Source organism: Serinus canaria, chromosome 1 (assembly GCF_022539315.1).
Source record: "Serinus canaria isolate serCan28SL12 chromosome 1, serCan2020, whole genome shotgun sequence".
NCBI classification, from domain to species: domain Eukaryota; kingdom Metazoa; phylum Chordata; class Aves; order Passeriformes; family Fringillidae; genus Serinus; species Serinus canaria.
The window spans coordinates 84,033,736-84,047,419 of NC_066313.1; the positions used below are offsets into that span (position 1 = coordinate 84,033,736).

Sequence of the window (13,684 nt, forward strand, 5' to 3'; positions counted from 1 at the left end):
AGGAAAGGAAAAAAATAACGCCTGACAATAAACTGCAACTAGTGGTATGATTCAGTGGTAACTAAGAAGGAAAAAGCTTACCTATTTTCATTCATATTGCAATGATTTGCTGTTGTGATGCTTTGGGCAGAGGCAGCTAATCGTGAAGAACTCTCTCGCTCTAAGTGGGTCTTCTTGATGTCTCTGCACTCTTCCTCATTCTCACACTGAGTGAAGAAATAAGTAATAATTTTTTATGGTTTGGATTTACTACAGACCCAAAAATATTTCAACAAGTCAGGGATGGTATTTTCTGTCATTTTGTTACAAATGATGATACTTTGTTTGAGTATATAGCTAACATGGATAGGAGATGACTGGTCCATGTCTTAAAAAATAAAATCTAAAGAGGCAGCATGTAAAGAAAGGGGTACAATATAAAACTTGGTTTCCACCACTTTCCCACTTGAAGCAAGGTTGCCAATAATGCTAATAAAAGAAGGACAAAAAAATGAAGAAAGATAAAACAATATGGAAGACTGCTTTAGATAAATGGTCCCCAAAAAACACACAGAACCATCTGCAAACATGCAGCAGCTTAGGGGGCAACAGATGATTGGCTGCACAGCAAAACTTTTGAGAAATCAAGCAGATGGTGATTCCAGTTCAGAATGACTTTTGGGGTCAGATCAGTACAAACAGACCAGAAAGTCTTCTTGGCTTTGGCCATGGAGTGGAAGAGGCTTTCCCCTTGGCCCCAGAAAGTGAGTGGGAGAAGCAGGGCAGAAGGGTGGATGTGAGCAGAGGGCTATGCCCACCCAAGCATGGTGACAGTGCTGCTGAGGAGGGGGCAGCTAATGGACTATGGTCCTACTCCTGCACCTACAGCCCCAAGAGAAAATGGGGACACCAGGGTGCAAGGGAGCCAGGATCCAGGATCCAGAACCAGTCAGGTCACAGGTTTCTGTGAAAGAATCCCTCACAAAGCCAGGGCTCCCTGCCGCCACTGAAGGGCTTGCCTCTTGCTGACACTCAGAAGGGAAAAAAGATGCTGCCTCTTCTTTTACCATACAGGCAGTGATACTGTGTCGACTACAACAAGGCAGCAGACAGCTGTCCCTTCGGTGACCTGAGCATCATTTCGAAATGTTTTGGTTTTGAGAGAAGCCTCAAGAGAGAAAATTATGCTACTATAAAAGCAGTGCCCTCGCTAAGGCACGCAAAGGCACACACAGAGCAGTCAACGCTGTCTCCAAGGAGCTGTGATCCCTCGAGGCCAGGAATTTCATCACCTTCAGGGCTGGCATTTCCTCTGGGTTTTGGCCAGTCCCTACGTAGAAAGCAGGGACAAATCCCAGCTCTGAAAGGCCAGCCTGGAGAAGAAGCTGCCATTGAGCACTGGACGTAAGTGCAAGCGGTGTTAGCCTCCCACTTGCCGGAGGCTCCCCTACCCCCGGTGATCGGTTCCCCAGCAGCTCACCTTGCGTTTCCTTCTAGATTTCGGTAAACCTTTCTCTGCGGGGGGTTCAGCACTACTACCCTGCGGGAAGCTGGCCGCCTGGTTTGCTCCGGCGCTCATGGCCAGCGGTTCTTCGGGCAAACGCTCTGGAATCCTGGACAAAAGAGCCAAGTCAATGTTGACCCACAGCGACTTTACCTCATCACTGTCTTTCAGAGGAGACAGGAGCTCATTCCTACCGAAAGGAACCAGGGTGTAAAACTGTTCCTCCAGCTCCTTTGCTATTTCACTACTAGTCCTGGCATTAATAGAGCCAAAGGCACTGCAGCCGCCGTGGGGTTTGCTGGCGGTGCCGGTCCCCGCGTCCTTGGCACCCCGCGGCTCAGGCCCGGCTGCCGCTGGCACCTTGGGCAGCGGGCGCTCCTCCCGCTCCGACTCAGAGCCTGAGTCGGAGGAGGATGATGAGGACGAAGACTCGGTCTCGATGAACTCCTTGGATTTGGGCGCCGTTTTGCTCGGCCCTCGGGCCCGACGCTTCTCACCAGCTGCAGCTGAGCGGGGCTCCCGGCGGTGCCCCGCTCTGCAGCCTCCGGGCCGGGCCCTGGGCGCCTCGCCGGCAGCGCTTTCAGGGAAGCCGTGGCTCCGGGGGGGCTCCTCGGCGCTGGGGCAGGGAGGGCCGTCTCCGGCGGAGTTCCTCTCGGCTCGCCGCGGTGCCTTCTTCCCTGCTGCCCGCCTCGGCGGCCCGCCGTCGGCAGCGAGGGGTGACTTCTGCCGGCTGCCCTTGCTGCCTGGCGCTTTGTTGGCGGTCCTGGGCCGCGGCCCGTCCCCGGCGGCGGCGGCGGCGGCGGCGGCGGTGCGGCTCTCCTCACTGCGATGCTCGGCCGGGCCCTCAGCCGGGGTCTTCTGTCCTTCCTGCCGCTCTACCTTCACGCGGCCGTAGTAGGGATGGGCTTCCAGCGCCGGGCCATCGGGGTGGGCTAGGATGGGTGCTTTGTGAGGGGTAACTTTGTTCAGCCACTTGTCCAGCTGCCACTTGTTGGACGAGGGCGGCTCAGGCTGAAAGGGAAACAGACGGCAACGAGCTTAGTGCCGAGGGCCTGCTGCCCCCACCCCGGGGACCCCTCTGGGACAGCGAAACGTCGCATCCCTCAGGGGACTACCCAGATTTTCTTTCGGTACAAGAGCCGCCCCAACCTATGGCAACCCCTTGGCACTGGCCCTGCGTTGCAGGACAGGGCTCATGCCTTGCAGTCGGGGATGTTTTTTGTTTCAGAATGTCATTTGGACATGAGAGGGAGCAGGGTTTCTGTGATGCATCATTTCCAAGGGTGATTCACAACAGCAGTGCTGCCACTGGCTCTACTGGGAAACACTCTCAAGTTCCAAATAGAAAAAAAATGGAACGGCGATAGGAAGGGAGGAAAATAAGGCAGGGTACAGCAGAGGCTAGGGGACAATAGCTATCAGGAAAGCTAGGGATGTGCATTTTGTGTCTTGTGCCATTGCAGTAAATACAGAAAGCATTTAAGAAGCATACGAAGTGGCATGTGGTGGGGAGTTGGAGGGCTAACCAGGCGCTTCATGTAACCTGTCTTGTATTGACATTATAATCCACAAACATTTGTTGTGTGGTGGTACTGTCAAGGGCTCATTTTGTGAGTATTGTGTGGCTGTTAGTTTTTCTTTTAATGTCTGTCACAACACTATCAAGTTATAAGAGCACATCTAAAACATAATGGTGTTAGGACAGGGAAGAAGTGGGATAATCATGATTTCAAATGTAACCACAAATGTAACCAGCTGAGACAATGTTATTTCAGAACAATGTGTGACTGTTTTCTAGAGCTTCTTGCAATCAGTAATTTGAATGTAATAAAATGAAGAGGAAAAGCAAAAACCCCAGAAATAAACAGATGATGGAGTAGATGGCTAGCCATAACCTAACCCCACAAAAACCAAAGCAAAAATTTCCTGATTTGCTCAGATGGAACCAATATTTGGTACACTAGGCCATTGCATGTGAATTATCAAAAACTGTGTCATGAGTTGAACATGAAAACCATCAGTGCTCTGGAAGAAAGTCTGCTCAAGAGAGAATATCTACAGTCTCTAACTTAAAAGAGTATCTTCCTTCTTATTTAAAGTAGATGCCTGAGGGCAACACAAGTTTCTTGTACAGCCAAGGGCGCCTTCAGAATCACCCACTGAGGATTGCATGCACTCTACAAGGAGCAAGGCTCCTAAAATAAGCAAAAAAATTAGACATTGGAATTCATATGATAAAAATATTCCTTCTAGCTAAAGTGTCTAAATTACTCATTACTGAGCTAGCCCAGACCTATGGGAAGTTTGCAGGACTGGCTTACATTTATGTTTTTTAAAGCATACTCCCTAATATCTTACATGAAGAATTTCTTTCCTGAGCTGTAAATCTTGAAAATGGATGGTCAATATTTCTCTTGGATGAAGCTGTATTTTTACAGCCCTTAACTCTTTATCTAAAAATGAACAGCAATTTTTATATTGCTGTTAAAAATACAGATAGATATGTTTGGTGCCATTCACTGTGCACATACTGAATTTATGAGATATATAATGAAAGGTTCACTATACATGGAAGTCTTTCCACTGTTCAGAAGTATTTCAGAAAAGGAGATACATCAGAAGCATGTGGGGAAAAATTCACCTCTGCCTGTAAGGGTATGTCAGAGGGAGTACTGCTTGGAAGTTCAAAAAAACTTCCAAATTCATCTGTTACATCCCATTCTGCCTCTTTATATATCTTGTAATTCTTGAAAACAGTGGCTCACGGATTTCAAGGGATCACAGTAACCAGCAGGAAAAAGTGATTACATGCTGCAGCCTCATAACCTGGCTGTGCAGTAGTATGTCTGCTATTTAGGCATAATACCTATGGTCCTACCAACCTATCCACCAACTGTGAAGTTTATTAAAAAGGATCAACAGTGTTATCAGCTTTCCTGGTTTTGTCAGGAGTTTCAGGTGCACTTTTGAGGTTTAGTTTAAATAAAAATTCAAATCCTTGTGGCTCCTGAAAAAACCCCTAAGATCTGTCTGCTAAAAAAATCCTGTAAGATTCATCTGATGAAAGTAAAATGTCTGCAGCCTATCAGGTAAATTAAAAGAATCCAAACTTTAAAAATTGGAATTTTAAAACTTTTCTCACTAATTTTGGGCCCCAATACCATTTCTGAATATTTGAGATTCTCAGTGTACACGAGTGATGCCAGTTCATTTTTGGAAGTAACTTATTCAATTGATTGTTCTAACTGAAAATTACTGTACTTTGAGATCACATTAAAAAAAAGAAGGCACCTTGCAAGAGAACAAATCATGACAGCCAAGAATAGATAGTAGGACTGCTAAAAAAATAGACTCACTTGAAAAATTTTGCTCATCCATCATACATGCCTAATTGTAATTATTTGGGGGAGAAAAAGACAATCCCTAATTTCCACTCCACACACCATTCTATGGAAGAAAAGTTGATTTGTTGAATTGAAAGTTTTCCAGCAGCATCTAAGGATAGAAATACATATGAATATATATCCAGAGTATTCTGATACCAAAATGCTCTCTGCTCATTGGTTTTGATGTCATAGAAATATGCTGCCCTTAGGGCTTTTTAGAGAACTGGGCAGTTTTCAACTGGGGTAAAGCCAGCGCTGTCCAGATGGGCACTGGTGATAGGAATAACAGTCTGTGATCAGCTGATTTGGAATTAAATATAGGCTGGTCAGCTGACTTGCAATTAAATATAGGTTTGGCATGAAAACTCAAGCCAGGAAACTTAACAGAACTAAGACACTTTCAGGGATCAACACGCCACAGACATACACATGTGCCAGGCTTCATGAAGAAACAGGATGTGATACATTTCCTTAAATATTGTGGGTGGATTAATCTGTACAACATAGACACCTATATCTTAGCTAGTCAACAAGTTCCTTCTCCAGTCAGTGAACTACTCTTCCAGGGTGTGAAAAATTCCCTCTTGAAATAGACATATGAAATAGGCCTGATGAGCTGGGCCCTAAAAACGTCTTTTCCTCTCCACAGACTGTAAAGGGGAGGCTGAGGTGGTGAGCAGATGTAGGTATCTACAGGAGAAGTGCAATTTTAGGTGGGATGACTCCCACACGACATGTCTACATATCTCAGATCTCTTCAAGGCTGCAAGTGCAACCAGAGGCATGAATGGCATGCATCCAAAAAGAAACTTGTCAAAATGTTATCCAGAAACACTTTCTAGGATAAAGGGTTGTTAAACAATGCCAGTGTAATGGGGTCACTCTATGCTTGTTACTACAAAGAGGGACCTGAGGCGTGGCTAATAGATGGTAAACTTGAAGTACGACACCCCTTTCACTGAGAGATATGAGAGCCCATAACATGTGCACGGACTTAGCCCACCATCCCTGCAAGCTACTCTACCTATTGTAAATCCATGTACTAATTCACCCTTGTGGTAACTTGTTTGTGCTGCCCTGTTATCAAATACTTCACTCAGGGCAATGCCTGTACAAATGTGGTGCTTTCTCGTTATGTTTAAGGCACAGACGGCAGTGATGATGAAGAAGAAGATGATGATGATGGTTATTATTATTACTATTACTTCATTGCTACTACTAACACTGCTGCTAGTGCTTTAACAAATTAGAACGGGGCATTCCCATGTGTTAGGCACAGCACACATATAATGTAAGAGGTGGTTCTTGGCACAAAGAGTTTTCTGGAGGGAAGGGAGAGTGTAGTTTGCAGTCTTTTTCAATAACAGTCCCCAGGACAGCCAAAACCCATAAATCCTATTTGCAAAGGTAATGATGGTGTCTACAGATGGTCTAGTGGTGAAATTCCTATTTGTGACTCCCTAAAAAGGAGGAAGGAACTAACGGTTGTGAACTAGTCACAACAGCAAAATCTGTAAAGGCCATGGCATCTGGTATGTGGGGCTGGTGAGGCTCAGAAAGGGACATCTTTCTCTTCTGGACTGGTTACTGTTGGTGAGGCCAGTGATCCTTTGTCCCATGGGATAGCTTCCCTGCTTCCTTCCTGCCCATTCCCCACTCTTATCCTCCCTCATAGCAGGAATTCGTGGTTGTCTAACCAAAGACAGCTTTAGGGAAGGCCCACAGGATAATTCAATGGAATAAAAAACAAACAAACTTTAAGCTTTAAGCTTTAGAAATGTAGCTTTTTATATATACTCGGCACCTAATTTTTTTTCAACCTCCTGAAAAATGGTAAGACATCACTGTTTTCCAGATTTGTCATTTATGACATTAATTAAGGTCATTCAAAAAATTCATGACTTCAGCAAAGAATCAGGAGATAGAAGTCTCAGTTCCTTGTTCATAATTTTAGGTTTGGCAGTCCACAAAGCTTTAACTACTCCCATTAATGTCTGAGGCACCTTAATTTGTCCACATCACTGAAACCAGTCTGAATGTTGTCTCCTGTTCTAGCTCAGCCATTATTCTTAGTTTACTGCAGACATAAAGTGAAGACAGCTGAGCTAGTCACTACTGGCTCTAAATAGTCAATGGAAAGAAACAGACACTTTTAGGGTGCAATTCATCTAATCTACTTTATATGTATGCTTTACAATGAGCTGCTTTTTCACTCTAGGCAGCTGCATTTAGACACCTGAGGACAACTTGAAAATCTCAAAATGAGATAAGGAAAAAATTACAGAAGACATGAAACAGCACTTGAATTGTTATATAACCTCAAATGCAGAAGATACACTGGCCCAGAAATAAAAATCTTTGACTATGTGCATATAATGTTTCAGATTATTGGGCGGGGAGGGGGTGAGAAGAATAAAGGCATCATAATGGTTTGCAAATTTCTACATTGAGTTCCTCCCAACCTTTAAATACAGAGTTTCTGCCCAGCATTGTGCTGGACTGCTCCAGTTCATTGAACCTGAAAGCACCAGTTAATGCTAAATCAAAAACCAAGATTTTTTTTTTTTTTTTTTTGGTCTTAGCCAATTAATTTTAAGACTAAATCTAGAATTGAGTCCACTACTTAAACTTAGGTGGACATGGCCTCCCCTTAGGGAGCTTCCAAAGACCTGTCTCTTTCCATTTACTGGGTAAGAAACTGACATATACTTTAGAAAGATGGCTTCACTGGGTGCATAAATGTAAGCTAAAGCATTTATGCAAAGCTAAAAAGACTTCCAGTCAGAGACATCACTTGAGCATGTTTAAACTGGTTCCATCAGTCATATGATAGCCCTGGGAAAGCATTTACCCTTGGGGAAAACACAGGTATTCTACATCTCTGGGACACCCATACCCTATCTGTGTGTGCTGTCTCCTAGATCCCATCAAGGGATGAAAATTGCCTATGAAAATCACTGCAGCCATCCCATTTGTGAGTCATTTACATTTTTGTGTAGGCATGTTACATACAGCATGTCCTAGAAGGCAAACCACACAAATATAATGCAAAGAGACAAGCAATCTGTTGGAGAGGGGCAGCTGTTTCGTGACAATGATCACTGACAGCTCAGGGCTCTGTGCAAAAGTAGTTCCACAGATCTCGAGAGGATATGTATAAAATGCTTAAGAGGAGGCACTTCTTCCATGTTTCCATGACTTAGTTCTCTGCTGGACTTTATGAAATCCAAGACCTGCCTCAGTTAATTAGCTTTGTGCATTCTCTGAGGAATTTCTGCTCTTGGGCCCAAGCAGCATGGGTATCTGCCTAGATAGTAACCACTCCTCCCTTCCTGTGCTTCTCTTCCTTTCATCTCATATTTCCTTCCCCTTTATTTCTTCTCTTTGCCCCTTTTCTTTCACCTTTTGAGATCCCACAGGGAGAGGAGAGACCAAGAATGAGATCTTTGCACTAATTCCAGCAGGGAATTAAGTAGACAGAGAACAAGGTCTTAACAGGTCAGACGAGAAAGCTTGGAATGGGAAGTAAGACATGGGGTGCTGCAGGGAGAGCAACAAGAGGGACTGGAAAGAAGAGATATAGGAAGTGAACAAAGTAAGAGGAGAATTAACTGGAAATGGGTCTGAAAGTACTGTGAAGGAAAGACAGAAGATAAGTGTTAAACAAGGAACAAAAGTGACAGAACCTGAGAAAAACATATTAAGGATGTTTCTGTGAGTACTGCATTTTGCTCGATTGGAAATATGTCTCCAAATAACCAAGGAAAATATGAGGAAAGGTTTGCTGTTTTTGCAGCATAGTTTTTTTTTCAGGGTGAGAGAATAGGTGAGACATAGTTTTGGGGGAGGGATTCTAGTGAGTGGATAGTTTATGCGAAGTAGGAAAATACACAGACTGTATTTCATGTGTATTTACAACCTTGCCGCTGGATTTTTGAATATTTTTACATACATTAATGTGTGTGATGTGGCTGTGGAGTTCATAGTTTAATTCCAAAAGTGTGTATTGACAAAACATGTAAAAATGTCAATCCTAGTAGAAAAGCAGAGTAGAGAAAGCAGCTTTGTTGTGTCTGTTGAGCTTTCTGCAGAGGTGAAAGCAGAAGGTCTCACAGCACTGGCAGCTTAATTGTAGTTTGGCTAGGGTTTGTCTATATGTGGAAATTTTCAGTGCTAGCCCTCCAGATGACTAGTTTGGGCTCAGTGCTTTGCACCATGAGTAATTCAGTTTAGTCCATTTTGGAGGTGAATTGAAAGAAATCGCATAAAGGCAGCACTAGCAGAGAATAATTCACTTAGACAGTGAGGCAAGGGAAGTGCATGAGTGAACAACTGTTTCTTTTAAAAATCTACCCTCAAACTGATTTTATAATAGCTTCCCTGTGTAGAGAAGCCTTTAGTTCCCTTGCAGTGCTGGGAGCCCACATCAAGACTTACACACTAAGCAAGCCATTGCTACGGAGGCAGAGTTGCATAAAACTTCAAGCAAGCTGTGAGCCTTGCAAGATGCTCCACTCATCTCCAATTTGAGGAAAATGTAACAGGGTTATTTCTTTCTTCATTTTTGTTTCAAATGCTTTAATCTGCCCCAACATCCACCACCGCTTACATTTCACAGCATGCCAGAAGGAGGATCGTTGGGCCTTTCTCTCCCATGTTTTTTTCATGCATCTCCTCACAGCCTCCTTGTGTTGGTTTGGATGGGAAAAGGTGTGAGTGTGTGTAGTAATGGAGTGCCACCCTAAATCATAGAGAAGCCCTTACCTCTGGGCTGGAGTAGTGCAAGGGCTTGCTGCCGTCACTCTCGCTGGAGCTGCTTTCACTCTCTGAGTCAGACTCTGAGCTGGTCTCGGATTCACTGGAGCTGCTGCTGCTGGAGTGCTTGCTGGAGAGTCCCGAGGCTCGGGCATTGGCCTGTGGCACCACCAAGCTGCCAGCCCAACACACAGCCCATGGGGTGCAGGGACAGGGGAGGGAAGAGAAGAAAACAGGAACATAAACATAAAAACCCCACATATAAGAACCGTGCTGTTTTAGCTGAATGCCTGTGAGTTTGTCTGTGCTGCTAATAAACAGTGAAGCGACTTCAACATTACATTGCTATAATTGAGGGGGAAATATGGGGTTACCCTCATATCCATTTAAATCCATAGCCTTTGCCATCTTTTTCATCTGGGGAGAGTCAAGTTTTCACTTCACCTTGTCTCTTTTCCCATTCCACAGATATTTTAGGATGTATTAAAAATACTACATGTTAAAAAGCAGTATAGAAAGCACTTTTATGCTGGCTAATGAACACTCAACCCAGAGGTGAAAGCAGGAGACCAAAAAGGTGAACAATTAAGAAACAGAGTTGAACCCCACACTACCAGTCATAAGTAGTAATAGCAATAACCATAAAAATAACAATAATGATACATCTTCACTGGAGCTTCCATCCCCATCTTCCATTCTGCACATTCTTTACCTACCCATAAATGATGTGGTTAACTGTATATACTATCTTGATATTGACAATTCAAGATCTAAGACTCAGCCTGCAAAAACCTGAAGAGCTCAGGCTTGTGTTTTTGCATGTCAGCAGTGCAGTGCTGTCAGCAGAGCTACTTGCCTTCTTTAAAGTTATGTTTGCATGCAAGTGTTTGTATTATCAGGCCTGACAGCAGAAGAAATGTGTATTTTCCTGAAATAGTTGACCATGCATATTAAAAATATCGCAGTCATAAAGACTTGAGTGTGAAATATCATATTAAGTCATCCAGCTTATTCCCTAGGCAATGTAATATTGTTCCCTATAGCAGGGTGCATTTTCTAGTGAGTTGTCCAATTTGATTTTAAATTACTTGAATGCAGCTTTTACTTTTACCCCTGGGAAACTTCTCTGCAAACTAACCCAAATTCCACTGCCAGAAATTTCTTCCTACATTCAACCAGAAGTTGCCCTTTTAGAATTTATAGTTGTTACTTATTATTTCATCGTATTACTAATAGTTACTATGATAAATTACCCTCCTCCCTTTTTGCTCTCACATTTTTGCAGATTGTTTTCCTGTCCTTCTTCAGTCATCTTTCAGACAAGGCCTTACACATTTACTTCTTCTGATCTTTCTTCATAAGTCATTATCTCCAGGGATATGGGATCATTTTTATGGCTCTTTTCTGAACTCATTCCAATTTGTCTATATCTCTCTGATAACAGGGTGCCCAAAACAGAGTGCAGCATTATAGATGGCTTCTCACTACAGCCCTGCAGTGAAGGGCTATTACCTTCCTGCTCCTTGATGCGTTGCTTCTGTAAACATATATCTGAGCTGTGAGGGAATGTATAGTCCATTAACATCCCTACCTCTCTTTCAACACTGCTTTCTTCAGAACTCCTCTACTGATAGCTACATGATTATTTGCTACAGAGAGATTAGCTTGCTTTTTTCCTTCATACCAGATCTCATTTTCCTCTTTTACCTTGCAAGCTTCTAGCTCCTTTTGATTTATTTCACTGCCCTCAGAGGTGTCTGGAGCAACTTCTAATTTAGTATCAAATGCAAACTTAATTAAATGGTTATTCACTTCCTTTTCCAGATCATTAATGAGACTGTTAAATAAACCTCACATGAAACACACTGGTACCCTGATAACCATCTCTTCCCAATTCTATTCACCAGTGTTTATCATTACCCTTGTTTATGCTCCATCAGTCCAATATTGCGGCTAATGCAATGTGATCTTGGAGATGTATTTTGTGAGAAATAATATCTAATAATTAATTACAGTTCTGCTATGTTGCACCTAATGAATTGTCTTTACGTAGTAATGGTGTTTTTCATTATGGAATACTGATACCTGATACCTTGCACAAGCCACATACAACAGGCAATTCCTGAAGCTTTGACAAGGGGCCAGGCCATCAGAGAGGTGATTTCAACTTCACAATTCCCCATGGCTGCACAATTTCTGGCCCTCTGCCTGCCTCCCCTAACATATGCCAGCCTTTCCCCTCTGGACCACCTGTCTTGCATGACCCAGTAGTCCCACCACATTGCCATTACTTGCAGCATCCCCGCTGCCTTTTGCTAGGAAGTGGCACAGCTGCCCATGGCTTTCTTGTTCCAGAGAGTTTGTGCTTGCTTGGGGAATCTTGACACTGTTGGAGAGCTTTCTGCACCCTTCAAAGCACAGTGGGGCCAGGCAGTGGAAAAAAAATCTCAGCTGTGATCTCACCTTACTAATTAAAAACAAGTAAAATAAACAGGAGATGGAGGAACTGACATCCATTTATATTTTTGATCTTTATTCCCATCCTTGTAACTACTACTGGACAGTAGAGAGAGATGTGGCAGTAAAAGCTCATGCTCTGTCAGGATGGCTTGATGCTACATGCGTGGTCACAGTCTGACAACTCCTGGGTGGCAGGAGGTCTGTCTTCATGCACAGGCATTAAATGTACCAGTTAGAAGGAGTGCCTTTAAAAACTTGTTTTTTGTCTAGGCATGTAGGTGCAGTAAAGACAAGATTTTCAGGCAGCCATTTGTATAACTTCATTAAGGCACAGAGGTGACAGAAACAGCTGGGAAGCTTGTAAAGAATTTTCCTTCTTGGAGAAGGAAAATGGATGTTTTGCAAACAGTTTCAGGGCAATGCAGCTTTCCTGACTTGTACAGATTGCCCAGTGAACTCTAGATTTAAGTTGCTCACTTATATTAACAGATTGCAGTTAATCCCTTGCTAATAAAATAGTGAGAGCTATATCCAAGCCATTATGAATAGGTTTTGTGGTTTAGATTTATTTTTTCCTTAGGAAAATATGGAAAGAATATGAAAAGCTAACTGCCTTTTCAGACAGCATAGCTTAGGGAATGCATTTGACAGTGTCTGACTCTGATGGATTTCCAGTCCTCTCCACAACAGCATTGCGACTGAAAAGTTCTTGAGCATCACAAAACATCTGCACATTTATGTCCTGCCCTTAGTGACTGTGGTTTTAATTTTTAAACCATAATTTTTATTTGTCATTGACTGAAATATTCAGAAATTGCTATATAGGGGATGAGGGGGGAAAAACCCCATGGTAATATTTCTTTCCTGTTGTGACATGAAATGTTTTTCTAGGTTGCTGAACAGAAATTGTTACTACAGCCCTAGATATAAAATATAACTGTTGGACTCTTCACAAACATCTGGAAATCTATGTTTGCTGTTCTAATGGTAGCCAATATACTACAAAAATTAAACATTACAATATTTTCTCATTTATGCTGATACTGCTGAGGTCTCCTGTCCCCCTTTTACTTTTTCAATTTTGAAATATAGCCTATTCTTATAAGGATCCTCATTATGTTATAGTGACCAGGGTAATAACAGTTACATCTGTCTTCATGCATTCTTATTAAAAACAATCTTTTTTAAAATTGTAACTTTTACTTTGTACTGCTCTTTCTGAAGGATGTAAGATCATGCAGTTAGACTGAGCTACATTTTAATGACTGTGGCATATAACATTTGAGCATATTTTGCTACTGGTTTATGCCCCAGAGTTAATTACAACATCATAGAATTTCTATTTTTACTTTAAGGATTTAAACAACAGTTGGGTGAGACCCTCTTTTCTTTAAAGCTTTTAATCACAACTTTCACTTTCTGACTTAAAGAGAGAGAGTAAATACCTTGTAAATTTGCCAGAAGTTCAGCAATAAGACCATTTAAAAACCAACACACCATCTGAAGTTTCTGATCAGATATCTCCCATTAGGTGGAGATATCTGGCTACAGGGGACCTGAGCACCTAATTTCCATGCAAGTCTCCAACAACCTGTTTTCC

At 42.8% G+C, this 13,684-nt stretch overlaps 1 protein-coding gene across 1 annotated transcript in view; it reads right to left on the reverse strand.

Moving 5' to 3' along the window:
* The window catches only part of AFF3 (ALF transcription elongation factor 3), a 326,498-nt gene that overhangs the window by 43,372 nt on the left and 269,442 nt on the right, over positions 1–13,684 (reverse strand). The window contains exons 10-12 of the mRNA XM_030234927.2: positions 9,634–9,799; positions 1,460–2,494; positions 82–206 (exon numbers count right to left, since the gene is read on the reverse strand). Coding sequence (XP_030090787.1) covers positions 82–206; positions 1,460–2,494; positions 9,634–9,799 — 1,326 coding nt within the window. The remainder of the gene's footprint in view (positions 1–81; positions 207–1,459; positions 2,495–9,633; positions 9,800–13,684) is intronic.